The sequence below is a fragment of the Festucalex cinctus genome, chromosome 19 (assembly GCF_051991245.1).
Source record: "Festucalex cinctus isolate MCC-2025b chromosome 19, RoL_Fcin_1.0, whole genome shotgun sequence".
NCBI classification, from domain to species: Eukaryota; Metazoa; Chordata; class Actinopteri; order Syngnathiformes; family Syngnathidae; genus Festucalex; species Festucalex cinctus.
Genome location: NC_135429.1, coordinates 9,314,397 through 9,332,175, shown reverse-complemented (window position 1 = coordinate 9,332,175; position 17,779 = coordinate 9,314,397). Strand labels below are relative to the sequence as shown.

General features: G+C 40.5%; 1 protein-coding gene across 4 annotated transcripts in view; it reads right to left on the bottom strand.

The window, feature by feature from the left end:
* Nucleotides 1-17,779, bottom strand: part of trappc9 (trafficking protein particle complex subunit 9) — a 133,871-nt gene that overhangs the window by 56,411 nt on the left and 59,681 nt on the right. For all 4 annotated transcript variants that reach the window (XM_077507023.1, XM_077507024.1, XM_077507025.1 and 1 more), the window contains one exon: nucleotides 4,376-4,518. In XM_077507023.1, coding sequence (XP_077363149.1) covers nucleotides 4,376-4,518 — 143 coding nt within the window. The remainder of the gene's footprint in view (nucleotides 1-4,375; nucleotides 4,519-17,779) is intronic.

Below are 17,779 nucleotides of genomic sequence, written 5' to 3'. Positions count from 1 at the left end.
GAAACTTACTCCCAGCCCGTTTCCTGTCTCTTCAATCCCAGAGTTAATGGAGGAATTACAGTGTTCGCCCGAGTCACTAATAAACTGCAGCGGCAATTAAAAGAGCATATTTTTTTAGGCCTACCTATGTTTCTTTAATTGTCTTGTTGTCTCTGTTGGCAGACGTGATTAACAGGTTGAGTGGGGCGAGCTACTGATTTATAGGCCGGGGCCGGTAAGCTGGGCCAATCAATCAGAGCCACCCGATAAGGAACACAGACTCATTGCTCTTGCACTGTCCAGCTCAGATCAAGACGCCAGACAATGTGGATTTCTCGATGGCAGTTTAGCTGGGAAAAAAACAATAGCGTGAGCCTAAAATAACATTCGACGCACGCGGTGGCTCTACTTGTGAAATCCTCACGCAGCATAACCTTATTAAGCATTCACCTGAGGTGGATAAATGATTCAAAGCTGCCAATAGGGTCTTCCATTTTGATGTCCATAAAATGGTTACATTCTCAGGAATGTGTATATTATATATACGGAATAAAACGGGATATATATAATGCATCAGCGCTGCTGTGTGCATGAGTTCTACACATGAGGGAAAATTATATTTCAAGCACACAGCCGTGCCGGTTAGAAGACGACCTTTTCTCGTGATTATTTCAGGTACAGCGGCAAGTGTGTCAGAGGGGAAAGAAGAAGAAAGTTAATGAATGCCACTGTCTATTTCACACATTTCTGCTAACAAATGAAACCGGGCTCAACATATTGCTGATATGTGAGGAAGAGGATGCTGTGAAATGCTTCCAAAGCTAGTGCCAACCAGTCAATCCCACAGATGCTGTAAATACCGAAAGCTTAGGTCAGACCGTATATCTAAAATAAGGATAACGTGGAAGTAGGTGGGCTGTGAGTTTGCGGTAGGTGGATAACAAAAGACAAAAACTACGAGAGGGATCAATGATTCTGGGCCACCACTGATTTCTGGATGTGCTGATGTTGCTGCAGTAGGAAAAGTGTCCAACGCCACCAAAAAAAAAAAAAAAAAAAAAAAGTTGACAAATTCAGTTGTGCTTTTCCCCGCCGCTAATTACAGCTAGGCTCGACTTGCATATTTTGTAGTGACCATGCTACTGGTCTCTTTTTTTGGCTAAATATTTCCACACGCTTATAGCCACGGAATCGTAAAGTGTCAAGGAGTTAATGCGTATTGTAGCCTACAACTTGGCTATGCAAATTTCAGTCAGTCTACATGTTTGGGTATTATCTTTACAAAGTATTGACCAATCTAAAGTGTTGAAAATGGTTTACGCTCTTTGTTGATGCAATGTTAACGGTTGAACAATTTTTTTTTCTTTTTTGGTGTCTTCTAAAGTGACGACTTTAGACATTCATTGATTTTGGCCCGATATCCAGCAATGGCATGGCAAAATGAACTGCAGCACTTGGTGGAAATAATAAATGCACCTATCAGCTGTTGGCGACAGAACAACAAATGTAACCGTTGAGAATGACATCAACCTCCAACAAATCCCATGAGAGAGTTTTTCCACCCCACATTGGATAAAGGCTTTTTATTCCCAGGGTACACAACCTATGAAGTGAACGCTTTTTTTTTTTTTTTTTTTTTTTTTTTTTTTAACATGTCCACTTTCAAGTATGGATCACTGCGTATTTCACACATGCTGTTTCACTGCCACTTCGTTGAACAAATCTGACACCTTTTATACGCCCTAAGCCCCCGAAGAGCGAGTCGGAGGAAAATAACAAAATGGTGTCACTCCCAGCACGGGGAAAGGTCAAAGAGGAGGCCTGCAGCGGGGTTGGAGAAAAGTGCTGTTTAAATGATACTGCAGCCGCTAAATGGAATTTATGGGCACATGTTTTTATGTATTAAAAAAAAAGAATCCCCGGGAACAAAAAGTCAAATGTGCTGACTAAATGTTGACGTGAGAAAAGTAGGTGAGACGGGGAGAGAGCACTGTGGGTGGAAAGCGATAGCGTAGGCATAAAATACGACGTGTGAAAGTGCCGACTGAGCAAAAGGAGCAACATCAATTCTAAGTAGTTTGGGGTGACAAAATTGATGACAATGGTTGAGAAACAATGTACAGTAAGGTAAAATTATTAGTCAAAAATAATAAAATATTATAAAGAAAGGGTAATATTGTAATGCTGCCTTTTGACGCCATTTCGGGTATTCTGTCCTTTTACATTGCATAAATGAGGCAGACATATAAGTTGAGATGAAAGTCAAAAGTAGAATTCTAAAGTAGCTGTGGACTGAGGGGAAAAAGGGAAAAGGTAACGTGATGGAGTGGACGCTAAGATGAAAGTGGTGACAGGCTGAAAGGAAAGGTGAACGGTGAAAAAAAAAAAAAAGTCGGGGCTACAATCCAAGAGAAAGGGTCGTTATATGTGAGAAAAAAAGAAAAGATAAAAGAGAGTACAATGCTGGCGCAAAGTCAGAAATGGGATATGCAAAATGTTAGCGAATGGTCATCGCAGTTGAATAGCAGAGGGGTGACAAATCAACAATATGTCATTGCATTTTTAAGCTGAACACAAGTTAATATGGAGTGCAATATTTCCATGTTAGCCTGGAACACAATATTTCCATTCAAGTCACATTCATATTTATAGATATAAAAAAACAAAACAAAACAATCGACCTTGTTTAGAAATGTACTACTGATTGTTAATACATAAAAAGGCGGATTTTATTATACAGTGTGAGACCTATATCTAGCCCTTGAGTGATTTTTGCTACATTTATAAGTTGAATATGCCATTTTTACATTGAGTGCAAAAAAACAACAATAATGTAACCGCCATTAGTGTTGCTCCAAATCCTTCCACCTTGCAAAAGCACGCCATTTCCTCTATTTGACGTTTTACTAATGTGCCAAAGACTGCAATATTGGATTATGCAAATGAGCCTTCCCCCTGCAGGAAGCCTCACACGCATTTAAAGACTCTTCATTTTGACACATTTCAAATATTTTCAGCTTCAAGTCATAAGATTAGGCAGATAAGGCTCGCCGAGATACCGCAACGGTACGAGGGTGACAGTACAGCCGGCTGAGCAGCATATCTATCAGCGCTGACCCCAAGATGGATGGCGTACGCTGTGGGTATTATTACAGCTAATGGTTCATCTCAAGCGGCCATTACGCCGCCACGATCGCCTGCCGACTAAAACCCACCCCCCAACCCGCAACCCCTCCCCGGTTTTGCAGTGAAACGATTGGAGGAGATGAAAAGTCAAGCCAGACGCATGGAATGTGTATGCATTCGAGGAGAGTGACTCAGAATCTAATCGAGTGTACGAGACGGATTTGAGTGAACAAGAGATAAGAGTCAATTTAATTTGGATTCAGGTCTGTCGCTTTCTGACCCGTCTGCAAAATGACCACCAAAAAATCCCGTCTATTCACGTGCGATCGAGACAGATCATCCGACTCGAAATAAATGATTTTATTCGGTACAATATAAAATGTGTTTTTGAGGACAAAAGCAAATAAAGAGATACGTTTGAGAGAGAAAAAGTTGCTCTCTTAATGCACAATATATAACCGAAAATGTACGGAACCGGATAAAAAAAAAAACCGAGGTACGACCGTGTCGTGGTATACCTGTACCGTCACATTCCTTGTCGACATATTTGCTTCAACATACTCATCACCTTTTACAGTAGTACATTCCTGTTTAAACTGGGTTTTGGCAGCATCTTGTTGCGTCTTAGGGTGTTTCGGAAACAGTAAAAAAAATCTGTAAGAAGGTGTTTGTTTGTTTTTTTCCTGCAAATAGCTGGAGTGATTATTTTAATAGTAAACAATGAATAGGCTGGAAGAACCCATACATGGGAAAAAAAAGAAAAAAAAAAGCAGTGTCTTTCCTGTCGAAAGTGTGTGGTGTACTCGAGAAGACAACAAAACACAAAACGGTATCGCAACCAAAAAACACAAAGCCTGTTAATGATCCTCATTATATGATTCAGCTGTGTTTGAGGAGAGAAACCTATAAAACATGCAGGACTGCGGCCCTTGTCGGAAATGACCAAAAAAAAAAAAATCATAGTAGAGGAAGAAATGGAAGTAGCTAAGCTAACTGTTAGCTTTTAGACTTTTAGGTAACGAGTATTGTATTTGCAAACTCTTCACGCCATTTTGATTGTGTTGAACTTTTTTTCTACAGGATTAGCATTTATGATCAGCGGCACCAAACGTCTTCCAAGCAGATCCCGGAAGCGAAAAAACAAACAAACGCTTGACAACCAATCAATTATCATTTAGTGAGATCCGATACCTTAGAATACTTTGCAGGATTTTTTTTTTTTTGTAGGCGAGCATGATTTGGCACAGCAATTCTCATCGCCATATGTTACCTGGTAGCGGGGAGCGTGCTCACTCTGGTGAAGAACAAAGACGGTTCGACATCAACATGGACTCCGACACACAGCTCCCTGTAGTAGCCCTCCACTTTGCCAGCTCCCCCGGAGTACTTGACGTTGAGGACTGCCTCTAAAGTCTGCAAAAACAGAAAATGAAAATAAGAAATGTGGCAAAATAATAGACAGTGACTGTTTCAAAGAATATCAGCACGGAAGGTCTTAGTGTAATTGAGGTCAGATACGAGGCGGCGTGTTGTCTTGCCATTCCATCAGCCCAACTGGTGCTGCTTTTAAGCCCGACGCATCAAAAGTCATTACTGTGAAAATAATAAATGCACCACAGTAGAGCTATTGTGCTGTTTAATGAAATGGAAGTGGGCTATTACGGCGAGAATGCCTTGAGCGGAGAGGCCGGCGGCATGATTGGTGTCTCAAAGCCAGGATTTGAAATCAACATGTGGCTTTCTAAATTGTGAGGAGAGGATTTGGGTGGGAATTGTTGGCTTTGCTCCACTGTGAACACACTCCCGTCCTCTACGAGAGGAAGGAAGAGCGCAGAGGCAGCCAAGTGGGCAAATGATCGGGAAATTAAAAGTGGCAGTTTATGGCGGGGGAGTGTTAGCTGACTCAGGTAATGGGCTGAAGTGTGGCAAAAGAAACGTCCAAGGTTCTGCTTTTCTTCCCACGGAGCATACGTCATTCCTGCACATTTTTGCTGATTGAGGCGCTATAAAGAAACTTTCCTCTGAATCCCTCGGTTGTTTACGAACTACCTCATCTATCCATACGTCCACACAAACATGTGCCAAGCAGTAGTAGAGATTTGCATTCATGTACTCACAGTGTTGCCGGTATAAGTAACGCGTTACTAAAAAAAAAATTGCTTTCCAAAGTAACTAGTAGTCTAACGCGTTACTTTAGTCTACAAAGTAGTCTGATTAAAGTTACTGTCCAGAGAATCAATGCGTTACTCCACATTTTCATGAAGAAGGCAAAATATCTCACTGTTGTAACAGTCACAAACAACTGCCGCTAACTACGAAGATAAGGCGGAAATCATTGATCACCACATTGAATTCAGCCATGGTCTGGTCGTGAATGGTTTGCACATTCAAAACAAAAGTGATGATACTTTTACTACTAGTTTTATTAACCAACAGGCACACAACGCAACAAAAAAAGTGTACATTATGGACCATAAAAGTGGTAAAAAAAAATAATTCCGCCCTCTCGCCAGGGGGAGTGACGTCAGACAAGTCACGTTTTCACTTTTCAGCATGCACGAGTCGACTCAAGTGTACACACTGGAATAGCGGAAGAAACAATAGAGGAATTAAGGGGAATTTTATTTTTTGTTTTATAAAAAGTATTTACGTTACAAGAAGTCAAGAGAGACTGCCTATTTTGTTTTTCATAAAAAAACAACTTTATTTTCATGTTAAAAATGCACTTTCAATAAAGTATTTGGAACTCCGTTTCTACCACATTATTTTTATGTTGAGATGGTGTTATCGGCAGCTGCTGAAAGTAACTAAAAAAGTAACTTTTAATCTAACTTAGTTCCTTTTAAAATCAAGTAACCAGTAACGCAATTTAGTTACTTTTAAAACCAAGTAATCAGTAAAGTAACTAAGTTACTTTTTCAAGGTAACTGTGGCAACACTGTGTACTCATGCATTAAGGGCCTGGTCTGGTAAGTGACGTGGGTGTCAGCGATCAAAGAGGAGAGATTGGCTAAGTGTTAGCCAGTCCGCACGTTAAAATGGCGTTGTGAGACTTGAAAAGATTTTCTCAGAGGGGTGTGGCCACAAGACTTACAGAAAGGCATAGAAGTGGATGTCCTTGGAAATCTTCATGAAAGCAAGTCACATAAGTGTTGTAAAGACACAAAAGATGGAAATCTATAATATGTCTCTCTAAGCTTTAGCTGCCACATTGATAACCATCTTGCATTTTCTTGAGTTACCGTCGAGACCAATTTCATAACTCAATGTGTTCAAGTGCAATGCATTTGAGGTGAAATATTTGTAGCATATTTACAGCGTGCCAACCCCCCTGCAATGAATCTCTCTTTTATCAGCAATTCACTTGACTTGGCTGTTTCCGGGCCAAAAGTTCTATTTACATTCACAAAAAGCTAGCAAAGCTGAACTCAAGTGATGGCTTCTATCAAAAACCACAATGACTGCCAAGCAGCCAGATTCACATAATCTGTTGCTGAAATCTCGAATAACAATTTCAGAACCACATTTTAACATTATTTGCACAGTGGCAGAGAAAACTGGTGGCGCCGATAACGGGCTGCAAATATTTCATGGGGTGAAACCGAAAGTGTTTGTCAACTTGACACTAGTGTCTCTGCCAATGTTTTCCCCAATACTTTTTCAACATTTTATAGAACATTCTAGCACAGGGAATGTAAGTAGAGTATAATTTGCAGGCAGCAGGCGGCGGAAGCTGTGTGATCCGCCGGCTGCCTGTATGGCACTAATGGCCTCAGCATGAGTCTCCAGAGGAGTCGCGATTGTCTCAGAGACGCTGGCAAACACTGATTCCCATATCCCTTTTGCTGGCTGCAACAGACTTACAGTTCCTCATCTGTTCAGACCTCCTCCCCGCTCGCTCGCTCGCTTCGCTCTCAGCTCTTTTTCAATCACACCAAGACTGAGAAATGCCCCCACGGTAATAAGCTGACGGTGCCAGAAGTGAGCACGTGTCGCAGGGTGAAGCCCGACCACGTACACAGGTCAAAGAGATTAGGAAAACTGTTTGTTTGTCGCAGTGCCCTCAATTAAGGTTTTTTTTTTTTACTACAACTGTGTATCTCGTTCCCGATTCACTATCAGTGTGATCCTTCAAATACAAAACATTATGCAGTAATCCCTCTCTATTTGCCATGAAAAGCAAAAAACTATGATTAATAGATGCCCCCTAAAAATGTTTAGAATTTACTTACTTAAATTGTAAATATGCCACAAAGTATATCCCAAAACACTCTCAGCTTCTCCCCGACATACAAAGATTGTCCATTTAAAGACACGACTCACAAAAAGTTACTCAAATTGGCCTTTAGGAATGTAACGACAACGGCAATATTGCAATCTTAACTCATTCACTGCCATTGGCGGAAAAACACGTCAAATGATGCATCTTTGCTGGACTGGCAGTGAATGTGTTAAAATTGATAACGTCGTCATGTCACAATAATGAAAGCAGCGCATCGGTTAAAAAAGGCGAGGTTGTACAGTTCCAGCACCCTCTGGTGGTTACTTTATTAGTGCAGTTTAATTTTAATTTGGCCTGTTTTGGCAATCTACATTTAAGGCCCACGCTAAAGGCCAGATGAAGGGGAACGTAACAACTTTCAGTTCCTACACAAATTGACTCGATTCACAATGTGTGCATGCGTTAGCATTAGCAAGTAGTGACTAAATATTAAGTTTTATTAATGATTGTAAATTATATATGTACATTGAGATTCATATAAACTATACTATATAAACTGTATTACAACTATGACGTCAGTTAATAAAGAAAAGCTTGTCTGATTATTGCTCACATGGACAAAACTATGTTCTTACCAGACATACTGTGGTGGTTATCACTCCCATAAATCAGACATACCAGCAAATATTTTCCAACTTCTCCATCAAAAAACATGACTTCTTGCCCGTTTCAGCTGAGTGCAGCACTGTGACATATGTTATACTCATATTGTGATAATTATCGTATTGTGACGTTTGGATATCATTCCATCCATATTTGTCTTTAGGATGAAATTTGAGTATAAACCTTAAATGCATTATGACCCTAATTTGACCTCTAAACGTTTGAATGTCCAACTGTTCGATGTTTTAGTCCTTCTGCACAACTTGCTCTGCTCTAGCAAGGAACTGAAGAGCAAAATTCAGATGTCGGCTCAATTAATTGGCCAAAATTGTACACTTCTATGCCTTTCTGTGACTCTTCTAGTCCTTGTGTCTTAATTTCAACCTGCTGATGACATTCGCAGTGGAAAGGTACTGTTGATCAATTGTTAGCGATCGTCTTTATCTCAAAAAAAGCATATCTGAAATACCGATTTTAAATGAACCGAGAAATGTGTTGGTCGAGTCACGGATCAGTCCTTTGTTGTGAGTTTTGCCATTCATTTGTTTGTTGGAGAACAGCAAGTTGTGGAAAATGTACTGAAAATGGACCAGCTGTGCTGCTGCGCATTCATTGAAAGTTTAGAGAAGGTCAAATTGAGTTCAGCTGTAAAGGTTATAAGGTATTCTAGGTTGATTTTACAATTTCATCCAGTAGCCTAATATCCATAAATGTCTGTGAGAAGTGTACTTCCTTGACTCCAATTACCAAACCACATATCCCTACTTAGCAATTACAAAGCGCTTGAATTTGACTTGAATTGAGACATTTGAACCCATCACCGTGACAACACCTGTAGACTTACAACGAAAATATCGAATTGGTATTCTTGAACTTAACCGTCCTTCCACACACCCCACGACTAACACCACATTCTGTTCCGGAGGCAGCAAAGTTTAATTGGCAATAAAAGTACAGCATTAAGTTGGTAAAAAAAAACCCTGAACACTTCAGCAACATGTTATCTAGGGCCAGCAGAGCTCGACTCCATTACGCCATATAATACTCGTAAAAAGCCATACAAAGTACAAGCCGTAATCGCTGTATGTGGGAAGTTTGAGAGCGCGAGCGAGCGCTTGCCAAATTGGCCGTCAAAATAAAAAGGCGAGCTTGATCTTTGCTTGCAACCGCCGCCATACATCACCAGCGTCCATAAATACCGGCAACTTCTCGGGGACTGTGCTGATTTAAGAAGGCCTGACACCAAAAATGACAAGTGTGTCGCGGGTTTAAGGAGTCCACACTTCCAATTTGTCTTGCCCGAGGACGTAAAGGACCGTCTCGTGGGAATCGGCGTAATGGTGAAATGGAAAACAACATCTGTGACTGAATTTGGGTGTGTTTGACGATGCCAAAAATACACCCCCATGTGTTAGCTTTGGAGGAACACGTGCTGCCTCTTTATCCCTCTTGTACTACAATTGTAGATTCCCTCGTTAACACACAAGCTAACAGCGATAACTACTTGCCAACAGCCTTATTTTCCACATGTTGATAAGGCAAAGAAACAGCCTTATCTTAATGCAAACAGCCAAATTAGAATTGGTCCTAAGCCTCAATTTGCTGTCCATTACTCTATCAATTCAAAGTCTACGCCCAACATGTTCCTTTTTCTCCCCGCCCTTAACACATTCATTGCCAGACCAGCAAAAAATGCATCATTTGACGTCTTTTTCCATCAATGGCAGTAAATGAGTTAAACGTGGTAAAAATCAATGAAGCAATTATAAGTTGTTGATATAATGTACAGCAGGGGTGTCCAAACTTTTTCCTCTGAGGGCCACAGACAGAAAAATAGAAAGCTGCAAGGGCCACTTTGATTTTTTTTTTTAAAGTTATTTATTAACACATTCATTGCCAGACCAGCAAAAAAAAATCATCATTTGACGTCTTTTTCCGTCAATGGCAGTGAATGAGTTAAAATAAAACTCCTGCTTCGGATGCATCTGCTCAGCAGCGGCAAAGCAAGCCGCCAGCCAGGAGAGACATTCAGTCAGTTCATGTGGCGGTGCTGGCCCCGGTGGAGAAACTTGAACGATGGCTTGAGGGCATCCGCATGCAATATAGCTATCTGGAGTACTGCTGGGACCGCATCTCGTGTGTGCACCGGGTGTCAATCACTGAACCAATCAGCTCACCCCCCAGGGTGCTTACTTGAGATACAACAGTGTGAAGTTTAGAAGAAAACATCCTGTTGATAGCATTCTGTTGCCCTGTGTGGGAGAGGCAACATTTTCAACGAGCAGATTACCCCATTTAATGCCATTCATTTGAAATCCATCCCTGAAAAAGACTGCTATCCCTTTCTACGGTCTGCCTGCCAGCTTTATGGCTTCCAAGAACACGTTAGTAATAACCTACTGTATAAGCTCCCCTCCAATAATATTGAAACAGTGAAACTTATTTCTTCATGTAGATTTAAAGTGTCTGGGTTTCGATACCAGCTACATTGAACCCTCTCCCCTATTCGCATCACACTTTTGTGGAACTTCTTACGTACTTGCTGAAAAACTCCCCTACTGTTTTTGTGGTCTTTCTTCTGACAAAGCTCTCATAGGGTTTTATCCAAGTTCACACTGTGCCCCTTTTTTTTTTACAGGGACAGAGGTTGCGCCTCGTTTTTCCCTCCCCGTTCCTTTTGTTTTCAATTTTTCATCTGAGAAACTTGGGACACTTATAGAAATTTTTCACGCTTAGGATATAGCTTGAAAACCCGTCAGGCTTCCCGTTCTGTCTCCGTCTGTTGGTCATTGATATTTTTATGTTTCTTGGATGGGTTGTGACTGTGAAGGTAAATTCCTTTGACATTTTCATACTTCAAAAATAAATATGATTCTGAAAAGAAAGTAGTAAGTAAGTGATGCTACTGTGGTAAGGTCAAGCTAAATTTAGCTTGGCTAGCTCGTGGACATTACAGAGAGGGTCTTCTTTGCTCTGTTGAGTGGATGTTAACACATTCACTGCCATAGACGGCTTTAGACGTCAAAGATTCATTTTTTTTTCTGCACACGCAATAAAACAATGTGCAAAAAAGCTTTTTCATTATGCATCAACTTGGTATTAAAGCAACAACAGTAAATTGCAGCGTTTACTACACATAGTTTAAAAAAACAACAACTTTTGTGTAGTCTCCAAGAATATTCAAAACATGCGGACATCCAACTTTAACACATTCACTGCCATAGACGGTTTTAGACGTCAACGATTTTTTTTTGTCCTGGACTGGCAGTGAATGAGTTAAAAAGCTCAAGCTAACAAGTAAGAATGTCAACCAATCATCAACAACCACAAGTAAGCAAATGTACAATTGATACATGACTAGTATAAACTCAACAAAAATACAGAAAAAAAGGATTTTGCCAAGAATGCAGTTAATTCTAGGAAAATGAAGAATAAACCTTAGAATGGGTTGTAGTCTAATAAACGTGTTAAGCACTGTAATGTTAGCTTCGAAAGTTTCAGTCTACACAAAGAAAAAAGCCTTGGGGTCTTCTGATATCCACTCTAAAACTGCTGACCCGAAATTTTTCGCGCTTAAGATATAGCTTGAAAATGAAAGTTGTTTTGAAGTACCCCTCGACACGCGAGCAAGCACAGCCTCTATTCATGTGTGATTCAAGGCAAACATCGAACCCTTGGGGGCCTCAAACAAAGAAGCTCTTTTATGTAAAGCTGTGGTTGTACTGCAGGTAGGTGTCGCTACATTAACCAGCATGCGCCACAACAGTGAAAGTGGAGAAGAAAGTATAGATGTCAGTTTCCAAATGTAAGGAATAAAAGGAAAAAAATAATCTATGGTACTTGCAGTCATGAAGTATTTGCACTTTGTTACTTCTTACCACTAGAGATCGCACAAATGGAGCTGAAAGTCCAAAAGCCTGAAATGAAGACGAATTACATCTCAACACAACAGCAGACATTTGCGCCAGACTTTTTTTTTTTTGTCATCCCTACAAACTGTGTATTATACTTTGCTGTCTACAAAGCACGCCGCCATCACCAACAATTACCTGTCAAGTAAGAAAGCAAGTGGAATGGATGGTGCGGCATGGTGGCACCCAAATATCCTGTTCTGGGTGACTGCAACACGGTCGGACAGCGATGCAGTCATGGAGGGCGGCGGCATATGGAAGCACGCTCGGCCAGGCTGACTGGATTTCACACATGACTTCAAGTCCAGTAAGTATGATGAAATGCTCGACTCTCTATTAATTACATGCCGGCAGGCTTGCACACGGCTGCTGCCGGCACGCACAGCGAGAGGAGTCAACAAAGTAAACGATCACGATTCATGATGGAGTTGATTCAGTACCCGTACAGACTGTGCAGAACAATGGATCTTAAAGAAAAATAAAAGTTGCTATTTGTGGATCTGTGACCTCAGCCCAACATTATACTATCAATTCAGAAACAAGAGTGAATAAAACATGAGTGCACATGCCAAAGAAGACAACGCTTGACTTTATTTCCAAAGACTCGAATTAGAATAAGAAATTTTAAGACCAAACTATGTTGTTTATGTACCTCATTTGGGGAATTTAAATTAAATTAATAACGACATTAATCCTACCCGAAAAGAGTTTACTAATTTAAAATTAAACGATATGGTTACATCATGGTTTCCAATCTTTTCCAAAGGTCTTAAGGAGCCATCTGTCCGCAATTGACCTTACCATAATTACGGCGATCCATTTTACTAAAACGGGCTTATTCAAATGTATCTAACATGACTATATTTACTTATTATTGTGTAAATAACATCTAGACTTTCAAACATGATGTAGCATATAAAGCCGTATGACCATATTTGGACGTACATCACAGCGATGAGATATCAATAAAATTTAGTATTGTGGAAAACATTGATGTAAGTAGTTCAATTCAAAAGGCAGAACCCATAATGAATACTAAATCCGTTCCAAACAGAATTAAATATTTAATGATATATATATATATATATATATATATATATGAATTTTTTTTCAACCGGAATAAATGCAATTTTTTGGCCCATGTTAATATCTCATCACTCTCTAATAAGTAGAAAGTACGCACACTTGAATGGGATCCAAATAAAACTGTGACCCCCAAGATCCTCCAGTGTGAGGAAACAACATGATTTGGATAGTTAACTGCAACAGCAAAACAATCACTTCAAATGTTTGAACCTCAGATCAAACTGACTACTCCAATAACAGTTGCACTCTCGACTGGTTGGTCTAGTAGTTGCACCTCCTGAAAAAAGATAGTTCTGCACCCTTCAAGGAATCGTTACACATAAAGATTATTTAAAAAAAATTTTTTTTAAACTGTCTCGGTGAGATTGGCCTGTTGTTTAAGACAAAAGGTGAGGAATTACAGAAGCCGCGGCAGGTCAACGAGTGTAAGATGTATGCCGCCCGCTTTTTTTCTCTATGTTTACGAGGACAGATAAAATTTAGTAGCTGTGTGCTTAAGAGGGAATTGGCACTCGGTATATTGAAGGTGAGCAGATGAAAACAAGTGCAGTAAAAGTTGTAGTAAACCAGTGGTTCTAAAACTGAGCTCTGGGAACCCCAGAGGATCCGTGAGCCAAAGCTTGGCGGTCCGCAAATGCATCATCATACAAATACGACATAGCTGTATGAATGTTTGTTTTTCAAAGTGTATTATTTTTTCTATATGAAACACTTTTGAGTCCTTAAAATGTACTTCCTTATTTTAGTTGGTAATGGGAAAATAAGTGTGCTCTTGGACCCAAAACGTTTTAAAACTCAAAGGTAAAACAATAAAAGGAAAAAAAATAACAAGGATAGGCTGTGCTAAATCAAGAGGGATTGAAGACAAATACTTAAACTACTCATAGTATGAAATGGCGGAGACGTACAGCGGAGTTAATAACGAGACAACAAGGAGCAAGTTTAAGACAAGAGAATGAGCGAGGGAACAAAGGGTCCATGATAGCCTTCAGGTGCAATGAACGAGACACACGGCGCCCAAGGGAGGCACTCCAACACATAAAACAAGATGTTATTGGCTTCCTACAGGTGCAGGTACGATGAAAAAACGAGATGTCCAGAAACAAAAAGTCTCCAACTGGAAATATCCCAATTCCTAACAGGACTGTAACTTTGGTCTTGCCAGGATGAAATGCCCCCAACCCACCCCGCCTGCTGCGAGTACGCTCCATGAATTTGATGGAAAATGCTTCTCTGACTCTCCGCCAATGCGGTTATGACAAAGCGAGCCAACTGGTTTGCTGACTCACCGAGGAAGTCAAGTGCACCATTTTTGGAATTCACTCAAACATTAGCAGCACTCCTTTTATTGTATCCCCAAGGTTTCATTTGACAATCGAAGTGGAAGTGGGACTCCTCCAGGAAACCACTCAAGATTTGCAGTCAAAAGAAAATGCAGTGGAGTGATTAATACACCGCAATTATCATCAAGTGGAATAATGAAAAATGAAAAGAGGCCTATAATTACAGAATGTTGTCAAACAACAACTCAGGATACAAGAAAGTGCGGTGTTGGACGAAGCATAAAAGCTAACGCGGTTCCGGCAAAAGACGTCACGTGTAGCGAGAGTCTTGTGACAGGCTGAACGAAAAATCTGCCAACGTCCCGATCCCCCCCCCGAGGGATTCCACTCAGGATTTTCACTCATGGCCTGTCGTCATTTATTGCCGCTGTGTGAGGGATGTGCTTTATGTTCAGGCAACCTCGTCTACAGGCTGCAACGTACTGATAAAGTGGTGAAGGGAGAAGCGACACAGATGGCGCTTGACACCTTCAAACATGTCCAAGGATATCGATCCATCCGTTTTCTATAGTGCTTGTCCGTAAGGTTTGTGGAGCCAACCCCGGACTGGTTGCCAATCAATCATCGGACTTGGACATTCATGGGCAGTTTAGAGTCTTCGATGAAGCTAACATGCATGTTTTGGGAATGTGGGAAGAAGCCGGAATACCAGAAGAAAACCAACAAGAACACACTGGAATGAAGGCCGAAGCAGAACCTCAGAACTGTAACGTAGATGTGCAAATCACAAGCTCACCATGTTGCTCCATCAAATATGGATGAAAAGTTCATGGAGGGAAGTGAGTAAATCACCGAAAAGCCTAAGTGGCCGTGGACTGTCATCCCTCTCAGTGTGGATGAGCTCACCTATGGGTGTTTTTCCTCACATGGTTTCTCTGTGCCCACAGTGTTATTTCTAGTCTAGGAATTGTCTAAAAGTACCATATTTACAAAAAATGGGAGTTATTTCACCTAGGTGAACAAGCTAAGTTTGCCAAGCTGCAAACTTACCTGGTGATATTTGCCAAACTGAACCAGATTACGATACAGTAAAAGTTTTGACGTGATTGCTTCTGACCAGATTTCACTACATTTACTTGACTGACGGAAGATTTTGAACGGCACGGTCAAATCAGGAGATACGGGTTTGAATCTTTGTTGAAACACCTGTTTCAACTTGTTTACAGAAACCTGCCAGAAAAGTAAATTTTCTGGATTAGACAGGCCCAACATACGACGTTTCAAAGTTACGAAAAACACAATGAGCTACTTTGCACAGTGGCATAAGAATACATTGGTGCAAGACGGTAAACTTTTCATTTAATTGTTTGACGTTTAAGCCCTATGGGTGTTTTTCAGTCAAAAATGTACCGTAATTCTGACTTCACTACTGTATTAGCATAGATTACTGATAGATTACAGGGTGTTCTGAAAAAATAAGTTGTCACTGTCATATGAACAAAAACTGTTTCTTGTATCTTGATAATCCCTCGCTATTGCAACGGCTTGGATGCGGATGGAGCCGTAGACGTGAATAATTGATGCGGTCACACCCGACTGGAATGAAACATTGCGAGAATTTGATGAAAAACTATGATCATATATAGTGTTTGGAGGTATCACTTTTATTAAACCAGTGTTATTGTCAAAGAAGGTTTCTACAATGTCTTTTAACTTAGCTCGTCCTAAAAATACTTGGGTCTCAGTCGACAGAATTCATTGACACCAATTTTAGAAAAGGGTTTTGTGGTGATTTAAAAAAAAAAAGAAAAAAAAAAAGAAAAAAAAAGCCCAACATGCTAAAATTGGGATTTTCAGATACTAAACATGTGATAGGATATATATTATATATAAGGAATTATTGTTCATTGTTTTGACATCACTAAAGCAGGAACAAGATCATTAGCACACTGGATAATAAACCTCACTTGTTGAACAAAAAGCTCCTTGGCAGAGGTAATAAAGTGGCTTATGGAAATCATAGCGCCGAGCGTGTGGATGCCGTGACCCCGCCGATGATCATGATGACGACTTTCGATTAGTCTCAATTACCCCCGACTCGCATTTCCGGGCGAAGCGCGGTCCGCTCGGCAGCAGTAAACTTTCCGAGACCTGACGGCGAGGTCTAAAAATAGCTGCGGTTTGACAGATTGCCGCGCGCTGCGTCGAGCTCGCCGCCACAAGAGGATGGATGGTTTATTTAGTCCGTGCGTTGTCCCCCCGAGGCTTCGGTGGAGACAGTTGTGTTAAATAAGGCCAAATCATTCACTGAAGGAGACGTTTGTCAGCAACTTGGGATGGAGAAGAACAGCGAGGCGGCAGCGTAATATAGAACCACAATGAGGAACTCTGATAAGGCTTTAAAACTTTTCGCAATACTTCATGTCTTCTCAGTAGCGAGCGCACAGTTGCTGCAGCGCAGTTTCATAAATAATGCGGAATCATTGAGCCCATTCACAACCTGTGGAGTGCAATTGCTTTGTTTTTTTCCCTGGACCGTGTCCACAATGGCTCGACCCGATTCATGAAACAACAGCTACTTTGTAAAAGCACACTCGAAATCCTAATCAAGGGATGAAGCAGCAGCAACAACAGATTTTTCTTCTTTGGTTTTGAAATGTTCCATTTTAAGGTCGATTTAAGTCTCAGGGTCTTCAGTTAGCATGGGTTTGTTAGCTTGTGTGCCACTTCCTGAATCATAAGCGCAACATTTAAAATCAACATTAACTCTTTGACTGCCAAACATTATCCAAAAAACAACCCCAACAGTGCCAGCCGATTTCGAGCAATTTCACTCGTCTTTCAAGGCAAACAAAATATTGTGCGCTACGACTACATAAACAGAAAAAAAGTGTTTCTACCTTATTCCGTTCTTTAGTCCTCACCATTCGAAAATACATAATTTGAGTGACATTGAAAATATTTTTTTGCACAACAGTGACTTAGATATTTTGTTTTGTTTATTGACGCTCTATGAATTACATTTAATGTGACAAAGTCTTTGATCATTCACGTCATTCTTGAAAACGTTCAATTTTATCATGTTTCATTGTAATTTCATATACCGTGAGCCCATTGGAAAAAAGATACAATGCTGCCATCTGCTGGCATAGTTAGTGGGTGTTTTTGATTCCACAACCCATTGAGCAGAAAGTGCTGCACAAGATGTTGCACTCCCCATTGAGAGAGAGAGAGAAAAAAACTTAGTAAACGTCAATTAACGTTTATGGCGGCATTCATTCGGATTTTAGCATGTCATTAAACGTTTTTGGCGGTCAAAGAGTTAATGATAGGTAAGTATGCTTTAAAAGAGAGGCACATACATTATCACTGGCTTAACATTCTGTCCAGTTGCATCAGACCAGGTCCTATTTTGCGAACAACAAAATTCCACACCTGGCTGAAACTTAATCTCATAGCAGAACCCTTTATGCATCCCACTACTGATAAATGTTTAAACATTGTTTGTT